The 20,198-nt window shown below is 56.7% G+C and overlaps 6 protein-coding genes across 6 annotated transcripts; 4 read left to right on the forward strand and 2 right to left on the reverse strand.

Annotated features, from left to right (window-relative positions):
* Nucleotides 1-673: 673 nt before the first annotated feature.
* C8Q71DRAFT_726492 (uncharacterized protein) lies at nt 674-1,501 on the reverse strand (the record flags this gene model as incomplete). The annotated part of the gene is made up of 4 exons (XM_047921766.1): nt 674-869; nt 926-1,137; nt 1,191-1,388; nt 1,454-1,501. The coding sequence occupies 4 exons, from the start codon at nt 1,499-1,501 to the stop codon at nt 674-676; spliced, it is 654 nt and encodes a 217-aa protein (XP_047775016.1).
* Nucleotides 1,502-2,819: 1,318 nt separating this feature from the next.
* C8Q71DRAFT_275253 (caspase domain-containing protein) lies at nt 2,820-5,992 on the forward strand. Its single transcript, XM_047917447.1, has 8 exons — nt 2,820-2,963; nt 3,025-3,048; nt 3,115-3,180; nt 3,236-3,298; nt 3,353-3,866; nt 3,934-5,292; nt 5,365-5,669; nt 5,731-5,992. The coding sequence occupies exons 1-8, from the start codon at nt 2,857-2,859 to the stop codon at nt 5,732-5,734; spliced, it is 2,442 nt and encodes an 813-aa protein (XP_047775017.1). The 5' UTR covers nt 2,820-2,856; the 3' UTR covers nt 5,735-5,992.
* A 1,431-nt stretch (nt 5,993-7,423) lies between these two features.
* On the forward strand, nt 7,424-9,456 carry C8Q71DRAFT_778880 (uncharacterized protein). The gene is made up of 2 exons (XM_047924795.1): nt 7,424-9,284; nt 9,369-9,456. Exon 1 carries the CDS (start codon nt 7,507-7,509, stop codon nt 9,109-9,111), a length of 1,605 nt encoding a protein of 534 aa, XP_047775018.1. The 5' UTR covers nt 7,424-7,506; the 3' UTR covers nt 9,112-9,284; nt 9,369-9,456.
* An 11-nt stretch (nt 9,457-9,467) lies between these two features.
* C8Q71DRAFT_275268 (uncharacterized protein) lies at nt 9,468-11,635 on the forward strand. The gene is made up of 9 exons (XM_047917448.1): nt 9,468-9,526; nt 9,590-9,695; nt 9,748-9,979; nt 10,035-10,108; nt 10,160-10,183; nt 10,233-10,432; nt 10,481-10,749; nt 10,814-11,186; nt 11,241-11,635. The coding sequence occupies exons 2-9, from the start codon at nt 9,685-9,687 to the stop codon at nt 11,453-11,455; spliced, it is 1,398 nt and encodes a 465-aa protein (XP_047775019.1). The 5' UTR covers nt 9,468-9,526; nt 9,590-9,684; the 3' UTR covers nt 11,456-11,635.
* Nucleotides 11,636-11,707: 72 nt separating this feature from the next.
* C8Q71DRAFT_850489 (uncharacterized protein) lies at nt 11,708-14,583 on the reverse strand (the record flags this gene model as incomplete). Its single annotated transcript, XM_047926728.1, has 6 exons — nt 11,708-11,823; nt 11,850-13,498; nt 13,557-13,580; nt 13,632-13,708; nt 13,766-14,033; nt 14,564-14,583. The coding sequence occupies 6 exons, from the start codon at nt 14,581-14,583 to the stop codon at nt 11,708-11,710; spliced, it is 2,154 nt and encodes a 717-aa protein (XP_047775020.1).
* A 2,491-nt stretch (nt 14,584-17,074) lies between these two features.
* Nucleotides 17,075-19,326, forward strand: C8Q71DRAFT_778914 (uncharacterized protein). Its single transcript, XM_047924796.1, has 10 exons — nt 17,075-17,443; nt 17,514-18,003; nt 18,057-18,266; nt 18,315-18,377; nt 18,440-18,526; nt 18,594-18,647; nt 18,704-18,799; nt 18,857-18,898; nt 18,952-19,002; nt 19,057-19,326. The coding sequence occupies exons 1-10, from the start codon at nt 17,153-17,155 to the stop codon at nt 19,179-19,181; spliced, it is 1,509 nt and encodes a 502-aa protein (XP_047775021.1). The 5' UTR covers nt 17,075-17,152; the 3' UTR covers nt 19,182-19,326.
* Nucleotides 19,327-20,198: the final 872 nt, after the last annotated feature.

Consider the following 20,198-nt stretch of genomic DNA (forward strand, 5'->3'; position numbering starts at 1 on the left):
GGGCAATCTGAACCTCAATTGACTTCGGCTACAAACCTTGTCTGGCTATCCACCAAGCAATTGCAACGATCGACGCCTTTTGATGTGGCAGAATATCGCCCGGCCGACCGTGCCCTGTCTGCACGACGTGCGTCCATTCTAATTGTGAAGATTGCTGTATTGCGGGCCTACAAGCGTAGAGTTCATTCCAGTATCGTATCGACCTGCATGTTTCAGTACTCCAGTGCCAAGACCGGTCATCGTCTCTCGATAGTGGCTGCTCGTAATGTGGGGTGCTCACCGTTAAGTACTGGGATGGTACTTCGGTGTGCACTACTCACGGTAGGCCCGACTCAGACATGTATGCAGGTGCCATTGAATACAATTTATCCGATGTTCCGGTCAGTCGCAGAACTCGAACCTGGCGAGCATTGATGAGCGACGCTATCGAAGGAAAGACCAGGGAAATTGAAAGACCAGGGAAAGACTCAAGAAAGACTCGAGTCGCTGCTCCTCGCGAGCGCCGAGCGGTTCAGCCGGGCCGGAGAGCGACCACGTGACTTGTTCAGTTCTTCAATCCCAGATCGCTTGAACAATGAACAAGCTTCAATTGACTACGCTCCAGATATACAAACATATTTGAGAGACTGCGGGTCAACCTGAATCAACGTACAACAAAACACCGTGACCTATACTACTGCTGTCCAGCCGCCGCAGCTGCGCGTCCAGCCTTCGCATCGTGGTCTCGGTGCTTGAGTTCTTCCTTCGCCTGGCCCATCTCCTCCTCCGTCGGGAAGCTCGCAAACCAGTCCTTGAGCTTGTCAGCCGGGGCGGCGAGCAGACCCGCAAGGGTTTCGAATGGCGGACGGTTCGGTGCGCTCGGATGAGACCTGCGTCCGAAACGATGTCAACACGCGCTACGGCGCAGCGACGGAGAGGGGCGTACCGTGTCGGGACAAGCTTCTTGGTTTTCTTGAAGTTCTGGGCGGCCTCGCGGCTGGCGTCGGCGCCGATGACGGCCTCGAGCATGGGCAGGTCCGTAATCTCCTCGTCGTCATTGTGTGGGTGCAGGCTCGCCATCACGAGCTCGATCGTCTGGCTGTAGCTCTCCTCCTCGGGCTTGAGCGACTCGAGCCGGTACAGGAATTCCTTCACATGCTGGGCGAGGCAATAGTCAGGGCTAAGAAGGGCTGGAGAGGGGGCGCGCTCACCTGATGCTCCTCCCGGTCGTGGTCCGCGAGCTGCTTGCCCTTGTCGCCGAGGTGCTTCTCCATGAGCGGGTAGACGACGATCTCCTCGCCGACCGCGTGCCGCGCGACCTCCCAGGTGAGCTGCCGTGCCCAGCGGGCCTGCGCGTCGACGTCTCCGGCGGTGCGTGCGCGTTTGTATTCGTCGTGGTAGAGGTACATCTGTCGCGTTGGTCAAGGTTAGTGTTCGTCGCCGGCAGACCGCGACGCGGGTGCGGAGTACGCACCTCCTCGTGGTCCTCCTTGATGGCCTGGAACAACGTCTTGGACGACATGGCTCTGTGAGTGAAGCTGAAGCGGGGAGTGGTTCGTGTGGTAGATATTACGGTGGTGCGGATGGCGGGGAGTGTGCGGGACAGTTGGAGAGAGATCATGTCAAGCAGCGATGCGCGCGGGCTTTTGTACGTGCTCGGCTAGCGTATGAGGGCGCGTCGGATTGTCATGCTGGTGGCAGCTGGTGACCGAGCCCAGTTGGCCCCACTTTCCCCACAGACGTAGCCGGCGGCCAGAGTAGCAGGACGGTGGAGAGGTGACTTCATTGCCCTGTAACGGCGGTGATGTCACTGCTGGCTCGGAAGATCGCTCCGCCAATCACCGCGCGAGTATTCCTCATGCGTTTCATCGTTCCCATTGGAGTCTCAGGCAGAATTGTCCGCAACATAAGGATGTTGAGCCGGCAAGCAGGACGCATATGAGACTAGAGACGAATTTACGCAGATTCACGCCGCCACGACAGAGAACGAGCAGGTCACGTGGCTCAAATCGTTGAACTGTCGTTCCCCGCCGGTAAGTATAGTTCTTCGGGTTTCCCACTATGTTCCGGATACTTCTCAGCCTGTGGTTACAGCGCTGCAGCCCAGCCACACGAAAGACGTGGCGGGTGTTCTGCTTGGGTCGCCGGGAGGCTGTGCGCGGAATCTCGCGGACCACAATGACAGCACCTGGCAGTGCCAGAGCTCCGACTTCAAGTGAGTGCCTGTGGACGGTGCAACCGACTGATTGAGCGAAAAAGGCCTTCAGCTGCTGAAAATAGGGTGAGTAGCCATGTAGTATCAGAAGGGGAACGCTGCGGTCGACATGTGCATGAACCTCGGAAGAAGATCCCAGAGCGCCGTCAGCGAAGATTAGTATTCGAACTTCCCGGCTTTGTCGCCCTTCGAGAGCTTCCCCCGACACGGATTTTTGGAACTGCTGCTGAATTCGATCATAGGAACTTGCATACTTAGATTGCTGTCGTGCACAGCCCGTCATGATGCCATCGGGTCCAGTATGTTCGTCGGCGGTAGTGCAATGACGAACCGGCGCGGCATCTCAGTCAAGTGGGAGAATGCGATTGGCCCGTACGACCGCACTGGCGGTCTTTTGTTCTCAGCGATCTGTCTGCACAATACCGTGATGATTCACTGATTTGAACATGAATGTGCGCCCGTCAACATACGGACCACACATCCGCACCAGTGTCACATCTCGGCGGATGTGCGTCCCAACCTTGGCCACTCGGACAGACCAGTGTTCCCGCTTCCGTGCCCGACCGTGAGTCATGCGTCGATACGACTGGGACATATGTAACTCTTGACGGACCGACGGTAAGCACACAAAGCCTTCCCTCTCCACGTACTCTCGTCGAGCGATGCTTCTTCTGATAGCTGCACATTGCCTTCACCTTCTCATCCAATGGATTGACTCACTTTTGGATTATCTTCTATACCTCCAACGATGGCTGGTGGTCAAAGCAGAGTATGTCGATTCCTTCGCGTGTCATGTTACTAAACTCGCTTGCTGAAGATTGTTCTGGTAGAGCGAGCGCGATCCGATTGCAAAAGTGAGTTCTCGTCACGACCGCTGTATGGCAGTGTATAGTATCTGAGCTGACCTCGTGCGGAATTAGAGAACAGACCTTCGCTCGGCTTGCTCCTGATTCCGCAATGGAGGATGAGTCAGGCAGCGAATCAATGTGAGAGTCACCAATACCTATTGCTCAGCTCAGTCATGGTAACGTTGATCTATAGGGCCACCGTTGAGTCCCTCTCTCCAGACACTTCTGTTGCAGGAAGTGCGGCTAGCTCGCCCGAGTACGTCGTCTTCATGTGGCCCGTTTGTGCCTACTCACTCCTATACTCCTATAGCTTTCAGATTTACGCGCTTCCATCCACAACAGAAGGAAACACCGAAGCAAGGCGTGGACCGAACCTCGTTTCTGGGGCATCACAAATCCGCACCTTTGCGCTCGTCATTGCGATCGACGAGTACCACCATCAATCTTTCAAGAAGCTTTCTGGCTGTGTCCTCGACGCCCAAGACTTCACAAAATTCCTCATTAGCACCCGCGGCGTCCCCGAGCAGCACATATACACGCTCACGAATGGACAAGCGACGCGCATCGCGATCCTTAACGCGATCAAAGACCTCATCGCCAATCCTAGCATCAAGAAGGACGACTTGATCTTCTTCTACTATGCTGGACATGGGTCTCGTCGATCGGCGCCCAAGGGCTGGGTCCCAGATGGGCGAAAGATCGAGATGATTTGCCCGTGCGACGAGCGTATGCCGTCGGATGGCGGCGGGAAGGTCGAGGGCATCCCGGATCTGACGTTCGACGCACTCATGAGGAAATTAGCGCATGCGAAGGGTGACAATATAGTATGTCGAATTTCTGCGAAGCGCATGACATGGACTGACGTTTTGCATGATGCATCTTCACCGACAGATCGCGATCTTCGACTGTTGTCATTCCGGCGGAATGGGCAGGCAGGGTTTGGACGGAACGCCTCGCGCGCTCTCGGACGAACACACTCACATCCCGCTCCCTGCGACGCTTGACGAAGACATCCGGATCTGGTGCGACGATGTTAAACCGACGGGTCGCGGTGCAGAGCTTCGGACCCCTACTGGCTTTCTCTGGCCCGCGATGCACTCACACATCCTCCTGGCGGCTTGTCGCGTAGACGAGACTGCGATAGAGAACCGCGTCACTCTGTCTTCCAAAGGATCCATCACCGTGACGCGCGGCCTGTTCACACTTCACCTCCTGACGTTTCTCCGAAAAGCGCACACCGATCAGAAACTGCTTGCTCAGCTCACTTACGCGGACTTGCCTGGGCGTCTGGAGAAGGAGAGCCCGGATACTGCTAAACTCTATGGCAGGGCGTTACTGGACAAGCAACATCCCGTTTGCGAGGGCCAGAACAGGGATCGCTTGCTGTTCAGTCTCACTAGCGGCGGACAGGGCGAACCTAGCTACGCAGTCGTGCGTAGCGGAGGCAAGATCTGGGTGGAGGCTGGCAGTAGTGTCGGTATCAGGAAGGGTACACGCTTCGCCGTAAACACCGCAACTGGAGCTGACGGCGCACCTCGCAAGGGCGGCGTCACCGTCTTGCAGGCGGACGACGTGCAGAGCGACCTCTGTCGGTGTACGGTGATGCAAGACACAGACAACCCGCCCGCTCATCTTACGGAGGGTATTCGAGCAACCGTAGTGCGCTGGTCCCCGGAGGCAATGAGAGTCTGGGCCCCGGGACTACGGCTGCCGGTTGGGACGGCAGTGCCGTTCGCCTTCTCCCTGGTTTCAGACAAGCAGAAGTGCGACATCTCTCTCGAACTTGACAAAGTTAAGACCAGATGGGTCTTGACACGTTTCGACCCCCTCACAATACAATATGCGAGCTCGAAGAGTCTGTCGCTGGATGCGAACGTGACGCGCGCAACGGACATCCTCGAGCACGTTGCGCACTGGAACTTCCACATGTACCGAACGAGTGATGCCAGCAAGACCGATAGTCTAAGACAACAACTCCGGGTCAAGGTGGAGTTGCATCGTCTGGAGGAAGCCGGCCACGTGGACAGTATCCGATCTCTCTTGGTTCCTCATGGCGTTGATCTACTCAAGGGCGCAACACAAATGTCATTGGCGCGCGACTCCACTTCACTGTACGCGCTGGAGGACCCAGTGATGGAGGCGACAATCCAAGACTTGAAGCCATACTATGGTCTGAAAGTGAAGAACGAATCTGATCACGCTCTCTTCGTTTACGTCTTCTACTTCGACCCAAACCACTGCGGAATTCAGGTACGTGCTCATATTCGCCTCTCGATGACATGTAGTTGACAGAGCGCTCATACTCACTCTACTGTGCACTAGAAATGGTATCCACCCGATGGGTACAGTGCCAAAGATTGGCAGCCCTTAGCTAAGAAGGCTCGAGAAGGCAACGTGTTGACCATCGGTTATGGTGACGGTGGGACAGACCCCATTGAGTTCAGCATTAAACACGGCGACCGGGACACTGGATTTTTGAAGATATTTTTATCGATGTCCCAGGTCGACATGGAGTTCATTCGGCAGGCTCCTCTCACCGAGCAACGTCCGGCTCGCGTAGTGGGCCCTCGGGCTCGCCCAATGTCACCCAAATGGAATAGCTTGATGTACGCTCTGACTTGCGTACGGTGAGTAACTGTCATTCTCTCGCTATGTATTCATGTCGCTGACATACCGCGTTCACTCCAGTTAGCATCGCATCGGCGGGGGCCCATTCCGAATATGCCAAACATCGCTATCGGGGCAATATTCTGTGTTTCTGCTCCGGCTTCCAAAATATGGAATGACCCACGAACACATGCCAGTGATTGCTCAAGCAGCGGCTGGAATTTCTGGCGACTATTTGGAAAGCGTGATCGGCACGAAATGCACACGCAATCCCGTTCGTGTCGAGGGCTGCGGCGCTTCAGGACTCGTAATCGCTCGATGTTTACTTTGCGACAGGTGTTGTATGTCAACCAAACCTATGTAGCAAGCGTCCAGCTGCTGCCTCAAGTGGAGACACAGGGACGTGCCGTATCATCATCCGTCGCATCTTGCGCTGAACTCGAGTCTCGGATGCCCCCATGACTCCGAATCCTCATGAAGTGACGCCTCGTGCCAGGATAGTACAGCAGCTAGCTAGTAGACAGGAATACGTCAACATACTGGAGAGTCACCGGGCGGTGCTGGCCTCGTAGTAGGCTTACAACAAGGTCACAATGTACAATGACAAAGGGGCCTCTTCTCGGTGTAAGCCCGACGCAAGTACTTGAGCAGACGAAGAGTGAACATCCCGCGAATCTTGCCGTCGACAATGACTCGGTTTCTCCAACGCCTTCTTGTCCGCGCGACAAGCCGGCGCCAGCAGGACGTGCGAGCGCATCGCCGCATAAGAGAAGCCTGTCGGGACAGCTGTCATCACATTGCGCACCGCGCCATGACGTCGTCGAGATTGTCTGGGATGGGCTCTGCATCGTGACAGAATTCCGGACCAGCCCGCGCGGAATACCGGTCCCACGCGCGGCTCCGCCGGGATGGCAACAATCTAAAATAGCGACTCGGAGCTACAGACATACGTCACTCAGTCCGAAGTTCATGCAAGAACAGGAGCTCACAATCCCATCCCCCCTGGAATATGCCAGGCACCGCATCAAGCCGTCGAACGTCCGATTGGGGATACCAACTACTGACATTCCGTCAACCTACATCCCTTCGTCGTGCGGGAAAATGGGATCGATTCTGCCGACCAGTTAGCCGTCGCAGTTCTGCGACTCAGACTGTAACCCGCGCAGAAGATCACTATCGGGTCACCGCGCATGATGTCTGGATGAGTGCGGCACTCGTGCAATGCTCCCGTTGTATTCACGAGTTTCTTCCTCGTTGGTGGGTCGAATGATCCGTACATCGGCGACGTACAAAGCGTACTTGAGGAAATCGATGAAGTCTGTCGTATCATGGAAAGAGCCTTGGAGGCTGAGATCTCTGGTATTCGTCGATTGCGATAACCAGGGCAAAGACGCGACTGTTGGAGTCTTTTCTGGCAGACTTCTGCTCCTCAACACGTTCGGGCGGGGAAGGACCACCCTGCGTGCCATCTATGTACACCGGCAAGGGTCGGGATGACAATGCATCAGTATCGGACATCCACGTAGCCAATATGAGCCTTACTCAGCGGTGTCGTCAATGGGCTTCTCTTGGCTCGGTATGGAAACCTCTTCTCCTCTGTGGAAAGCATACCGGCGTCTCAGCACAAAGAAGCAAAGGGGAAATTATGTCTTACATCACTGTAACAAGTACTAACCGTGGCCATGTACCTGTCTTCCGGGTTCGCTTCAAGTTCCCACGGTCCATACCCGCGGCGCCTCCGAGTCCGAGGGTCAAGGTTTCTTTCGCTCTGAGACTTAGATCCACCCTACTCGCAGTCCACCCTACTCACCAGCCCTATAGTCCACACGGTCTCAATCTACACAGCCTGCGACTTGTATGCAGACCACTCAGACGACATCTGCTCCGGATACGAACGATGCACCAGTCGAGGGTATCGACCTGGGGACGCCTGGCTCATCTGAACCAACCGCAACCTGCGCCCCCAGCTACGACAACCTTTACATCGCTACTGCGTCTGCTGACGAATCTGAGCCTAAAGAAGACTGCCCATCCGTACTTGCTGTCGAGGGCGCCACTGGCGACAACTTGAACCAAGATCAAGACGAACAAGGCACGGACGCGCCAGCGGGCGAGTCTCCGGACGCGGAGGCAGAACAACCAGAGGATCCCGAGAAGCCCAAGAGGCGCAGACATCCACGCGCGCGCGGCGGCAAGAAGGTCCAAGCCGCGAAAGCACGCAAGATCGCCCGCGAAGCCGCCGAAGCCGCTGCAGCTGCCGCCGTCGAAGGAGCTGGTGCGCGCGTCTCGGACTCTGTGGACTCAGCGAGGGACTCTGGGCAGGTTGAAGCTGAAGACGTCGTTGTCACGGCGACGACCTCTGTCGACGTACTTGGCATAGTCTCTCAGCTGCAGTCGCCTGTGTCTGGGCGGGACCGAGCTTCGTCATTGGAACATGGTACGACCCTCCCGCCATCGTCGTCTATCTCCGGAGAGACCTCTCATTCATCATCCCTGGACCGAGGACCACCGGAAGCTAATGGCAACATTTCGATACCAGAATGCGACGAGTTCCACGACGCGGAGCAAGCTGGTCAGCAAATGCGGATCTCTCCCCAGCGGAAACCTCGGCACCCTCTCAGGATCTCTGTGAAGGCGGCTCTGGTCGCCGCGGTAATCAAGCAGTCTCAGTCGCTCAGGGCATCCCGCATTCTGGAGTACAAGACCCGGCTGTCGGCCGACAAGCTCGAGCCTGGGCCTGATGTCACTGGATCGCTCGCCAATGCAAGTTCTCCTCAGTCATCCTTGCCGCCCTCTGGACTGGATGCGCATACTCGTGACGACGATGCTCAAGCGACGCTCTCTGCTCCGACGCCTCAAGAAGAGCGCTGCTTGTCTAGCGGGCCTCAGCTAGGCTCGGAACACTATGCTCTGCTGCGTACCCTCTTTCCCGGCCCTCAACCGGCGCCTTGCGAAGATCAGGCTGCGAACCGCTCTCCTCTCCAGAGGGTCGATTCTACTGCTTCGGACACCGCCGTCCCCGACGACACGCAAAGCGATACTACGAAAGCGGACAGCGTCGTTTTCCAAGAGCTCGATCACCCCGTCACGAAGCCCGAAGACGTCCTGCAAGGTGCCGATAGAAACGTTGCGAAAGCGGCTACATTCTTTCCGCACGACGTCGCCGGCGATCTCGTTGAGCCCGACAGTCTCGCGCACGACCTACTGGCGACGCAGAACGAGCTCCGGAGCCTCAAAGAGACGATGTCGACGCTACTGGCGCATGTGGATATGACCCTCCGGCAGTACCGTGCCGGGGCTGCGCACTCCCCCGCGAGCCTAACGGGGACTTGGTCGGGCTCGCAGGGCGGGCGCGCAGGACGCTGGCAGCCCGGGTTCGGGTCGGTTGTGGGAGACCTGGAGCGAGTCACGATGGCGACGGTGCGTGTAGCGGCTGCTGTGCAGTCTGAGATGGTGTGTTGAGGGATTGCGGCTGATGGGCTGGTACATAGCTATACGATTGACAACATTCCCCACATGGACTACTAGCGATACACACGGACTAAGTACTAGGTACTGTCTTCTGGATTTGTACATCTGATATGGGTGCGTGACGATTTGACAATTGTTGATGTGTATGCCACTATGGAACGTAGGTACGTATAGTGTGCCAACCGACTTCAATCAACGTGTACTCATGAGTCGTTCATCCTCATCGCTCATCGTTCGCGCCGCCACAGGCCCGCAGGACGCGGTTGTCACATCCACGTGATCGGACGCGCCGCGGCTGTCACGCCTTTGGAGCTCCGAGCCCAGATTCTGAGTCAAGCGAGTGGAGCGTTCTTCCTGTCCTCAACCAACTAACTCAGTACTGCCTCGCTATATGCGCATTATATAGGTAATAAGAACTCGAGCATTGACGCACTTCTCACATATCACTCTAACGCGATGGTCGTTTCAGATCGCCACAGGGGATTACGACAGGAGCTCATCCGAAGAAACTCGCTTTTAACATCTTTTTTCCAACTCCGTAGTACAGTACATTCCCCCTGAGAAATGGAGGCGTGGTGGGTGATGAAAGCTTTCACAGTGAGAGTAGAGAACGAACTGACGTTGTAGGCCTCGTGACCATCCAGGCCAGATAGGAGGCACTGGCACGATCTCCTTATACATCCGTTACAAAGGCGAGAAGGCACGCCTATTCAACCAGTGGAAGGACGATACGCAGAAGTACATTGAATCCTTCGTCAATGAGGACATCGAAGCCCTCGGCTTGCCTCAGTATCACTCTTGCGAGAGCACCTGGCGCTCCGCCGCCATAAAATGCGTATGGACCATCACGCATAAAGGGGTGAGTCATGAATGTCCCATGTTCGTATCCATTTGAGTCATTGAGAATTTTGTAGCCTCTGGAAGGGACCGTATTGTCGGCGTTCCAGAACGTGCGCTCCTATCCGACACTATTGGCAGATCGTTTCATGTAAGTTGCGGTCATATACGTTAAGCACACCACTCATCTTATCTCCAACAGGTCACTCGTCAGTATGAGCATCCGGTGAGTGATCGTGTCCGTTCGGATACGGCCGATGCTCAAGGTGTCTCAGGGGCTCGCGCCTTCACATTCCTGCACCAGGCTTGAGAGCTCCATCGGACTTCATCTCCCCTGCCAGTGGGGCGCAGTCTCCCTCAGCGCTATATTGGCCAACGAGCGGTAAGGCGCCCAGCGCTACGACTTCGATCGCTCGCGCAAGAGCTGCCGCTTCACCTCTATCCCGCCCAGCCGGTTCATCTACGGCACAGCCCAGTAAGTCCGTGGTCTCTTCGACGGCTCCTATGCCTCAACGTATTTCAGGTGCAACTACATCCCGTAGTTACTCTCCTAGCTTCTCATCGGCGCCGCCATCGGTGGATCAGTTGCCCAGGACGAGAGTGGATCAGACGGCGTCCGCCTCAAAGGGCCTTCCGCTTCGGTCGAAGTTGGCTGCGAACGGTTCGAAACAGACGTCAGCGACGCCATCTAATCAGGGTGATAGACCTCTAGCACCTCAGGCACAGGCAGGCATGCGGGTCCCCATGAACAAGGATACGCAGCCCTCTAGCCTGACCTTCTCGCAGCCCCAAGTACGCGTTTTCATGTTGATTTCTCTACGCCGACATCATCTGACACATGCATACACTGCTGCAGATCAAAATCGAGGAACGAAACAACGACCATGCGCTCCGCCAATCATCTATCGCGTCCCGCGCCGCGAGCTCCTCCATCCGCGTACCTCCAGCGTCAACATCCCCGTCTATGCCAACTCCTCCAGGCCCCTCGGCGCAGCCTGCTGAGGCTTCTACCAACGCAGCACCCGAACGGCAGTGGGGGGCAAGCGCGATCGTGCCCCTGACGGATAAACTGGAAGCCTGTAGGCAACAAATCACAACCCTAGTTGCACGCGAGAAGGTACTCGCGCGACGGCTGGTGGAGTGCGGCGTGCATCCTCCGCCAGAGCCGTCGGTCATGACCACGAAGGAGGTCGTCAAGGAACGCAAGACGTTGCAAGACGAGATCTCCGGTACGTTCAGTGCTCCGGCCCGTCTATCAGCGTTTCTGACTTTCGACTCTAAAGCTATGCGCGCTCAACTGCACGCAGAATCGGAGGCGCGCCGCACAGCGGAGTCTGCGCTGCATGAGGAACGAGGACGGCGTGAGCTCGCGGAGGGCGCGATGATAGACGTGCGAAGGGAATGCAACGCGCCGTTCATTGTGCCTGCACTCATGGATGCGTTCCTGGGCATCTCGCGCCTGACAGGAGAGCTGTTATCCGGCGGGGTGGAACATTAACAACCTTAGGCGACTCCGTGCGTGGTCTATAACTTATTTGTATATATTCCTGTGGGTCCATGTGGACACAGTCTAGATCGATCCCCGCATATACGTACACACGAGGCTTATCGGACACCGGGTTTCATGCAATCTCAGATAGACTGTGATGATACAATGACAATACAAGGACGATAGATGAATCCAAACAAAGCGAGTAGTGTGTGCTAGCATATGCTCAGTCCCCTGATATAATCCTAATAGCCTGTTGCCTCAGCTCTCGAACGACACCTCTTGGCAAGAGGTCTCTTCTTTCACACCTATCTTCACCTTCTTCCGGGGCATATCTACCAAAGCCACGACCCATTGGGTATTGAACATTATGGACACTGCAAGTGATCATGAGAACACTCACCGCCACAGTCGTCCTCCAGTTCACGATGCCTCGACTGTTTCGGGAGGTACAACGCTCGCCCGAACCTCTGCCGAGGCTCCATACGCTTCCGCGAACTCGTATCCTGTTTGAGGACCTTGAAGATCTGCGTCTTGAAGACCTGCGTGAACCACGGGCGGGTGGAAGTCGGTTTGCGCGCGGACGACCTCCTCCCTCCAGAGGGCCCCGTTTCCTGAATGCCTCTTCCATCCATCCTCGCCCGCCCGTCCGCCCGCAAAGCGCGCAACGCCGCCTCCACGTCCCACTCTTCGTCAACCCCAGAGTCGGGCATCGCCGCCGCATCCTCCTCGGTGACGGCGAGGGCGGCGACGGTTCTCTCGACAAAGAGAGCCTTGCGCACCTTGGCCGCCTGGACCTTCTTGCCGCCGCGGGCGCGTGGATGCCTGGGTCTCTTGCGTCCCGCGGAAGCCTCTGAGTCCTCCGTAGCGCTTGACAGAGGCAGAGGTTTGTCGTCGTTTTCTAGCTTGACGGAACCAATGGCTTGAGGGTCAGTTGCACCGGGATTACACGAGTCGTCGGCGCCAGATGTACCGGAGCGGGAGCCAGAGGCACCGAGCAAAGGACCGTCATCACCGAGGCCAGGCGACCCAGACCGGGGACGTCTCAACTTCGGCGTAGTCGTCCCAGAGGCGTGAGAGGTCGCACTGTATGACGACGGGGTACGCGAGTCCTGAGTGTGCGCAGTTGTCGAAGCTTCCAAGGAGGTGCCCGGAACACAGTAGACACCAAGGCTCACAGAATCAGAGAGCATACTAGCAGACCGCTTCAAGGGGCGCCTTGTTGGGACCAGTGTAGTCGACGGTACGCTCGTCGCGTCGGCAAGCCTGAGAGGGGCACTACAATCCAGGATGAGAGGGATGGCAGAGACACCGGTGGGTAAGGGCTCTTCGGAAACAATGCGAGCAGAAGACTCAAGGAGAGCAGGTTCCACGAGCAGATCTACAGACGATTCAGACACGGGAGTGTTTCTGGTCGTCCGTTTGCTGAGACCGGAGGTTGATGCCAGAGCGTGCTGACCAGCGACACAGCCATCAACGGACACAGCCTCTTGCTTCACAGAAACAGCTGCAGAGACAACGGCCGCATCCGTCGACACGGACAACGACGCCGAAGACGGATTCAGATCTTGGGAGGTCGCCGAGGAAGAATGGCTTGGGTGTGGAGCGAGAGAACAGTGGTTGAGAAACGAACCAGTCGTCGACGTCGAAGTATTCGTGTTGTTGCAGGTAGTTAGCTTGTCACGTAGGGATGTTTGCTGGGCCCAGTCTTCTGCAAACCCGAGAGGAGGGGTTTCCAATACCATGTCGCTGTGGCCATTAGAAAGAGCGCTAGTTTGCTGGGTATATGCGCTGAAAGATGCACTGGATTGTTGAGAAGACGTCGCCAGGAGATCGCTGCCCAAATGTGTAGCACTGCCAGAGTTGAGGTCGAGCTCAGGAGCTGGGTTGATGTTCTCCTTGAAGTCTTCTAGCGTAGAGCGATCCCTAGTAGGCGCAGAGGTGGAGGTGACGCTCTTCGCGCAAGATGTCCAGTTGGTTGAAGAGTCGTGTGGATGAGATTCCAGCGGGAGCTCGAGACGTACGGCCAGCGCCTCAGGCCTTGCGACACGGCTGTACGGACCAGATCAGCCCAGCGTCGCATCCAGCATTGTGTGAATCACGAACGTACAGATCGAGCGCAGCAATCTCCGTACTAAGAGACATCAGAAGTCAGCGTGGCGACACGAAACGTTTGCAAACGTACATCTGCAGCAGCTTGAGCAGACCAGGCGAGCGCGACGCCATGATCGCCTTGCTCTGCGCCTCTGCCGCATAAATCACCTATATCGATGCCATGTCAATACGGGATACACGCAACGCATTCACTGCCGAACGCACCGGGATGGGATCCAAGACACCTCCACTCCAGGACCACAACAAGCGCATCTCCGCAGCCGCAGGCTCAAGGAAGACCGCGTCAGGCCGGGGCAGTTCCATGCGCTTGAGGTCGTTCAGGATGACACGGCGGACGACCGCGCGATGGGCAGCATCTTCCCGCGTGAGGTAGCAAGCCTTGGAACCACCGTAGACGATGCGCACGCCTAGTTCCTGCGTCGACAACATGACGGTGAATACTCGCGGTAGGTGAGGAAGTGGGGACAGCCAGCTGTCGGAGACGGAGTCGCAGGTGAGCGACAGACGGTGTAGAGGAGACAAGGAGAGGTGATGAGGCCTGAGGAGACGCAGCTTGGACGCAGCATCCGTCGAGTCGCTTGCCGCGGTGCGCGACTGCTTTGGGTCGGGCGTCTAACTCGTGTCGTTCGAACACCCGCGCCCAGGTCTCGCAACAAAATGTAAGTGAAAACACAAGGCAATCAAGTGGTAAGTGTTACTCGGCGTAGGGATACGAGAGTCAGTCCACCACTATCTCCTCGAATGCCCCGGTAATAGATATGCGCGCGCGCGACTGGCTTTCCGCCACGCGCGACTGGCAGCACGTGACGAAGCGCGAGTCGTCCAAAACGCAGAAGCACGCTCTGCGTTGGCCGGTGGCATGCTTGCCCTAGTGTAGATCTCGCGATAATATGGTAAACGTACGAGCCCCGGCGCTCAGCGCCAGCTTTGGTTGCGCATTCCTAAGTGGCCACTTGGGAGGGTGCAGACAAATATGGTGTCTCTGGTGCTGGCAACACGTACCTTTTTGCCAGTCGAGGCATCGTGAACTGGAGGACGACTGTGGCGGCCCGGGTGAGTGTTTTGATGATGACTTGCAATGTATGTTACATATATGCATAATCGATCTAGACCACGTTCACGTGGACCCACAGGAATACATACAACTACATAAATTATGGACCGCGCGCGGAGTCGCCCAAGGCCGTTAATGTTCCGCCCCGCCGGATAGTAGCTCCATGAGCGCAGGTAAGACAAAAGGCGCGCCGCCCGCGAGCTCCGCCGTCCTCATTACCCATGCAGCGCACACTCCGCTGTGCGGCGCGCCTCCGATTCTGCGTGCAGTTGAGCACGCATAGCTTTAGAGTCAGAAACGCTGATAGAAGGACCGGAGCACTGAACATACCGGAGATCTCGTCTTGCAACGTTTTGCGTTCCTTGACGACCTCCTTCGTGGGCATGACCGACGGCTCTGGCGGAGGATGCACGCCGCACTTCACCAGCCGCCGTCGGGCGAGTACCTATTCGCGTGCAACTAGGGTTGTGAACTACAGGCTTCCAGTTCATCCGTCAGGGGTACGATCGCACTTGTGCCCCACTGCCGTTCGGGTGCTGCGTTGGTAGAAGCCTCGACTGGCTTCGACGGACCTGGCAGAATTGGCATAGACGGGGAAATTGACGCTGAGGGTACGCGGATGGAGGAACTGGCGGGAGGTAGAGGGAGGGACAGTAGGCCCGAGGTAGCGGATTAGAGGGAACCAGCGGCAGACGGGCACTCACCTGGGTCGCCGCCGTTTGGGACACGGTCTTCGCACTCACGGCTCGGCGGTCGACGCGTACGCCGTTGCCCGTCCCGCGTGCCATAGCCCATGCTACTGCGAGCCCGTCGCTTGTGGATGGGCTCGCGGGGCGCGTTGTTGTCTGGGCCGGTTTGGTCGTCGATGAGGTGCGAGGGGTGCTAGGTGAGGGAAGGGGGTGGGGGACGTGGGTGGGAGGCAATGGGCTTGTGGCAAGCTGGCAGCTGTACGAGTTCGGACTCCATAAAATGACCTCCCGATTAGGAAGGTTGAGCGACGTCGTACGCTGCCACGATCTCGAGCTCACCGGGAGCGCTTGAGAAAATCAAACAACCCTTACCATCCATTGAGAATTGCACGAAAATGTTGTGGACATCGAGAGCAACACGTTCGGAGACAATTTGCGGCAGATTGAGCCGTGTCCTGCTACCGCATACGCAGAACTCCGACCCTGCGTCGACAGTCGCCACTTGGCCAAGTGATCGAAGTTACGACCCCGCATAATTGCCCAAGTCCTACAGTTGAATTACCTTATACGGTCATATGATGAGTCATCTCGCTGCGTCGTTCGTGGGCTGAAGGAGTCAGACAAACCGTGGTATAGGCGTTGATGTTCCAGGCACAGCTCAGCGCAATGAGTGCAGCAGACGGATTGTTTGAGGGAAGTGACCCGGAAGCTATTTTAGCGCCCTTCGCGATCGTTTGTCAGATCTGGCACAGGTTTTGATTCCGAGAGCAGCGCCGCGGGGTCTTATATCATTTGCTCCGAGATCACATCGCTACCAGACGGCCGCGATTTTCACCGGACATCAGTATCACATGATATCAAATGCATTCTTACCTTCGCAGCCCTACGAGCTGCCGCTCGTTCGACTCCGAGGTGAGTCTCAAGTCCTTCGAGTGAATACCTTGCGGCGCCTACTATGTTCGCAAGCCATGTCATCGATGCATGGAGGATACTTGCATGGTACGACAACGCTCCGGAGGATGGTCGCTGGACAGCCTTGCACGTCGCGCCGGAGGATACAGCCCGGGTCAACTATCTCTAGCTCTACATTCAATGTGCATCTGGACGCGGAATGCTCACATTGCGCACACACCGTTAACGAGTCACTTATCCGCACTTGAGATCTTTTGGTGCTCATGCTTGTCAACGCCCTGGACTATGAGCTTCGTGAGCGCCGCTCGCATCGTGCTAGCACCCTGAGAAGTACCCAAGCTTACAAATGCAGCGGAAGGGCCCGACTCGACTGCGTTACTGCTCAGTGATAATATGTATGTCAGAATGAAAGCGACGAGGCATTGAAAGGCGTACGTGCAGGAGGCAGTGTATGGACCGCCAAGGTTCCCTCATGCATACTGATGACATGATCCGCTTGCGACGCATTCGAGTTCCTACGTGTGTGCCAAAAGATTAGACTCTGCTTCGCATCTAGGATGAGAACGCGCACAAGGAGATCTCAACTCACAAGAGAGAGACGTGGCGAAGTCTCGCTGCGCCGGTACACCTGCCCGACGGCGAAGCTTCGAGGGTCAGAATCAACTGCATTCACAGATCTACTCGCAATGCCAAAGGTACCTAAGACCGCGACGTTCCCCTCCGCGGCACTTGTCACGATCCAGGGACGAGGACGAGCTCGGAGTCGGACTGATGAAATGCGACGGAACGCGATCACGTGCTCGACTACGGTCTACTTAGCCGACGGCTTCCCCCAGACTCGGAAGTCGTCACCGCGCTGTACTCCCTCCCTCCTGCCGCTGAAGCTCACACATACTATCAACATACTATCGCTTCGTTTCTAGCCCTAGCACGACAATGGACCACTACTCCCCTCGCCGATCGGCAGGGCCCTCGCCGTACGCGCCAGCCCCAGGACGACGTCGCGGGGCGTCTAAGCGCCCTCGCTCGCCCGACCGCCGTGACGGTCGACCCCCCGTTCCGTACTGGCAGTACAAGCGCTACCGACCACACCCCTCTGAGTATGCAAGACGGTCTTATGACTCACCTGAGAACGATCCTCCGGTCGCTGGACCATCGCGTAGTGTTCGGCGACGTGAACGGAGTACCGATGACCGGCGAAGTAACGGGGGAACCTCAGGCTCTCGGGTGCGTTCCTCGCATCTGCGGGAACATAAGTGTATCTGATTGAACGTATGCTGCCTCTCTGTGTACGTAGCCACAGGTGTCTGATAGGGTTCTGTCCGGAATTGAGAATACTCCCAGCGTCGTCGCATCCCAGGCGCCGTCAGGGCCTAGCTCTGCCCAAGTTCCTCCACTCCCTTGCATTGCTGAGACCACAGAAACTTTATTACCACACGCTTCTTTAGCGCAAGCGGCGGAAGTCACGATTAAGCAGGAAGTCGTAGATGACGACTCTCGGGCTCTTTGGGGCCCGGACGCGACAGAGGACCAGCCGCCGACACCAAGCTCGGATCCATTGAATGCCCCTCAGACCTGTGCTCAGCAAGATGACGACTCTAAGCCCCGGCTAGTGGACACCCTCAAGAGCGCACTGGCTGCGGCGGTCGCCGCGGAGGCTAGAGAGACGCGCCTCGTGGAGGACGTTGCCCTGTGCAGGACCCAGTCAGACGAGCTCCGGACTCAACTGCGTACGCGTGAGGAAGAGCTGGAAGCAAGAGAGAGGTTGTTTCGCCAACGCGAGAACGGTAAGTCTTTTTCAGGTCCGTCTTACCTCTCACTGATCGGAGCCTTGGAGCAGAGTTCGAGGTACAGCTTGCACGTCGGGACGCCGAGCTTGCGGACGCACGGTATCAGTGGGCTCAAGAACGCGTCCGGCTCCTCGAGGCGAATAGAGCGAAGGAGCGGACTACGCAGGAGGCACAGGCGCTTCAGGCACAGCTTCAGCAGGAGAAGACGCAGCGGATGCAGAGCGAGGCTGCAGGGAGGGTCGCGCAGGAGACAATCACATGTGAGCGGGAGTGTTTAGTGAGGTCGTGTGCCATCTGACCTTTCGTAGCACTGCGAACAGAGCGGGATCGGCTCATAGGAGAGCTGCAGGCGGCTCGGGCTACTCCTGCTCGTGCGTGTCTTGCGACCCCTCTAGTCCGCTTGCATCGTTCTGATCCTGCTGCTACGTCTTAGTGCCCCAGATCAACCGGACATTCGAACTGCAACTCGAGCTCGCGTCAGAGACCGACAAGCGGGCGCGCGCAGAGAAATCCGCTCAGGGTGCGTATCCTCACGCAACAACTCCAGACCGTCTTACTGTACGCCTGTACGCTTACTGTGCGTGTAGAGATGAGCAAGAAGGTTGTCCGGCTGCAGCTCGAATTGCAGAGCGAGAACTCGTGTACGTGTGCTACAGGTCGTGACGTGCGGGATATGTGCTGAGAATGAACTTCACAGCTCTTCGAGAGCAGCTTGAGGCGACGGCGAAGCAAAGGGTGACTGAACGTGCGGAGGGGTCAAGAAGACGGAAGGAGCTAGAGGTAGAGGCGGAGTGTGAGTTGCCCGTGTAACGCATCAGAGAGTTATGTTGCTCATACGGGTTCGGTGCAGCGTTGCGAGCGCAACTGAAGACCGCCGAGCGGAGGGCTGCTGGTGAGGACTTCTCATACGCAGCGGATGACCCATTGATCAACGTCCGATTGCAGAGCTCCAAGAGCCGTCCTCGGAGGTGAAGTCGTGCAACGTGAAGATACTCAGTGAGATATCATACGGGGTCGCAAATATGACAGGTGCTCATGGTTGCTCTTCAGATCTCGAGACGCAGCTCCGAGTCGAGCGCGCGGCGCGCGAGGCCGAGAAACGTTGTATCAACTCGATGACTACTGAACTCGAGCGTAGATGTGCACGCTGTCAAGCCGGCCAGAAACAAGGGTAGCATCAAGCTATGAGCTTCGCAGGCGTGGTTTGCTTAAAAGTATATGCTGCTCTCGCTCGTATGCCTCATGTCGCGTATAACTTGTCGTGTTTCGTCTCGGTCGTGGTCGGAGCGACCTGGCAATATTCACATGCTATGATCTGCGTGGATTTGAGGAGTAAGATGTTCATGTTATACGGAATTCAAGCTACTCCAGTGCGGCTAACGGAAGTAGACCGACGTATGGGTGAGCTTCGCGGCGGCCATTACAGCTGCTAGTCAGAACGCGTTTGGTGCCTATTTATTAAACTGTACATCGACATGGGTGTTATCTGACAATAGTTTGCGGTGATGATTGCCGGCATACCTTCTAGAGTTGGCTTGCCAAGTATTTCCAACGAGATGAAGGCTCAGGGGCATGCTTCGTCGAGGTGTCGAGGGTAAGTATGAGTTCAATGTGCCAAACTCTAGCCAGAGGCATTATGTAGCAGTAACATTCCTCCACGCGCGGGCCACTGGTAGCACGTGACGAAGCGCGAGTTGTCCAAAACGCAGAAGCGCGCTCTATGGTCCCCGGTGGCATGCTTGCCACAGTGTAGATTTAGAGGAAATGTGGCATTCCATGTACAGGCCCCGGTACCGGGCCCGGGTCTGATTGCGCCCTCCTAAGTGGCCACTTGGGAGGGGGCAGACAAGCGCCGGTGTCTTCGGCAAACGGCAACGCGTACCTTTTTGCTCATCTGTCCCGAATTTATTCGACTCGGACTTGGAAGCAAAGTTCTTGCTGCTTTGCATCAAACGAGTACTCATTCATTAGGTAGCGTTGGTGTCGTCTTTCGTTCTGAATACCAGAACTTCTTTATAGGACCTCAGCAACTGTCGCTCGGGGCGGTCAGTATCCGTGTGCCTTTGGTCGCACACCGTGTGAGTCGCTCCCCAGTCCTCTTCACGCGCTAAACTGTGGTACAGCCCTCGTCTATCCAAGCACATCTTGAGTTGATGGCCAATGGCAAAACACACTACTGCCTGCAGCAGCAA

The sequence above is a fragment of the Rhodofomes roseus genome (genome assembly GCF_022264815.1).
Source record: "Rhodofomes roseus strain CIRM-BRFM 1785 chromosome Unknown C8Q71scaffold_23, whole genome shotgun sequence".
In the NCBI taxonomy this organism is placed as follows: domain Eukaryota; kingdom Fungi; phylum Basidiomycota; class Agaricomycetes; order Polyporales; family Fomitopsidaceae; genus Rhodofomes; species Rhodofomes roseus.

Bases quoted from the DNA above. Each gene is read 5' to 3' on its own strand.
- C8Q71DRAFT_275253 (XM_047917447.1), top strand. From the start codon at position 2,857: ATGCTTCTTCTGATAGCTGCACATTGCCTTCACCTTCTCATCCAATGG. The intron at 3,181-3,235 runs GTGAGAGTCACC...GTTGATCTATAG, and splicing joins GAGTCAGGCAGCGAATCAAT to GGCCACCGTTGAGTCCCTCT. The intron at 3,299-3,352 runs GTACGTCGTCTT...ATACTCCTATAG, and splicing joins AGTGCGGCTAGCTCGCCCGA to CTTTCAGATTTACGCGCTTC.
- C8Q71DRAFT_778880 (XM_047924795.1), top strand. From the start codon at position 7,507: ATGCAGACCACTCAGACGACATCTGCTCCGGATACGAACGATGCACCA.
- C8Q71DRAFT_275268 (XM_047917448.1), top strand. The intron at 9,980-10,034 runs GTGAGTCATGAA...AGAATTTTGTAG, and splicing joins GGACCATCACGCATAAAGGG to CCTCTGGAAGGGACCGTATT. The intron at 10,750-10,813 runs GTACGCGTTTTC...ACACTGCTGCAG, and splicing joins TGACCTTCTCGCAGCCCCAA to ATCAAAATCGAGGAACGAAA.
- C8Q71DRAFT_778914 (XM_047924796.1), top strand. From the start codon at position 17,153: ATGGACCACTACTCCCCTCGCCGATCGGCAGGGCCCTCGCCGTACGCG. The intron at 18,004-18,056 runs GTAAGTCTTTTT...GCCTTGGAGCAG, and splicing joins GTTTCGCCAACGCGAGAACG to AGTTCGAGGTACAGCTTGCA. The intron at 18,800-18,856 runs GTGAGTTGCCCG...GGTTCGGTGCAG, and splicing joins GCTAGAGGTAGAGGCGGAGT to CGTTGCGAGCGCAACTGAAG.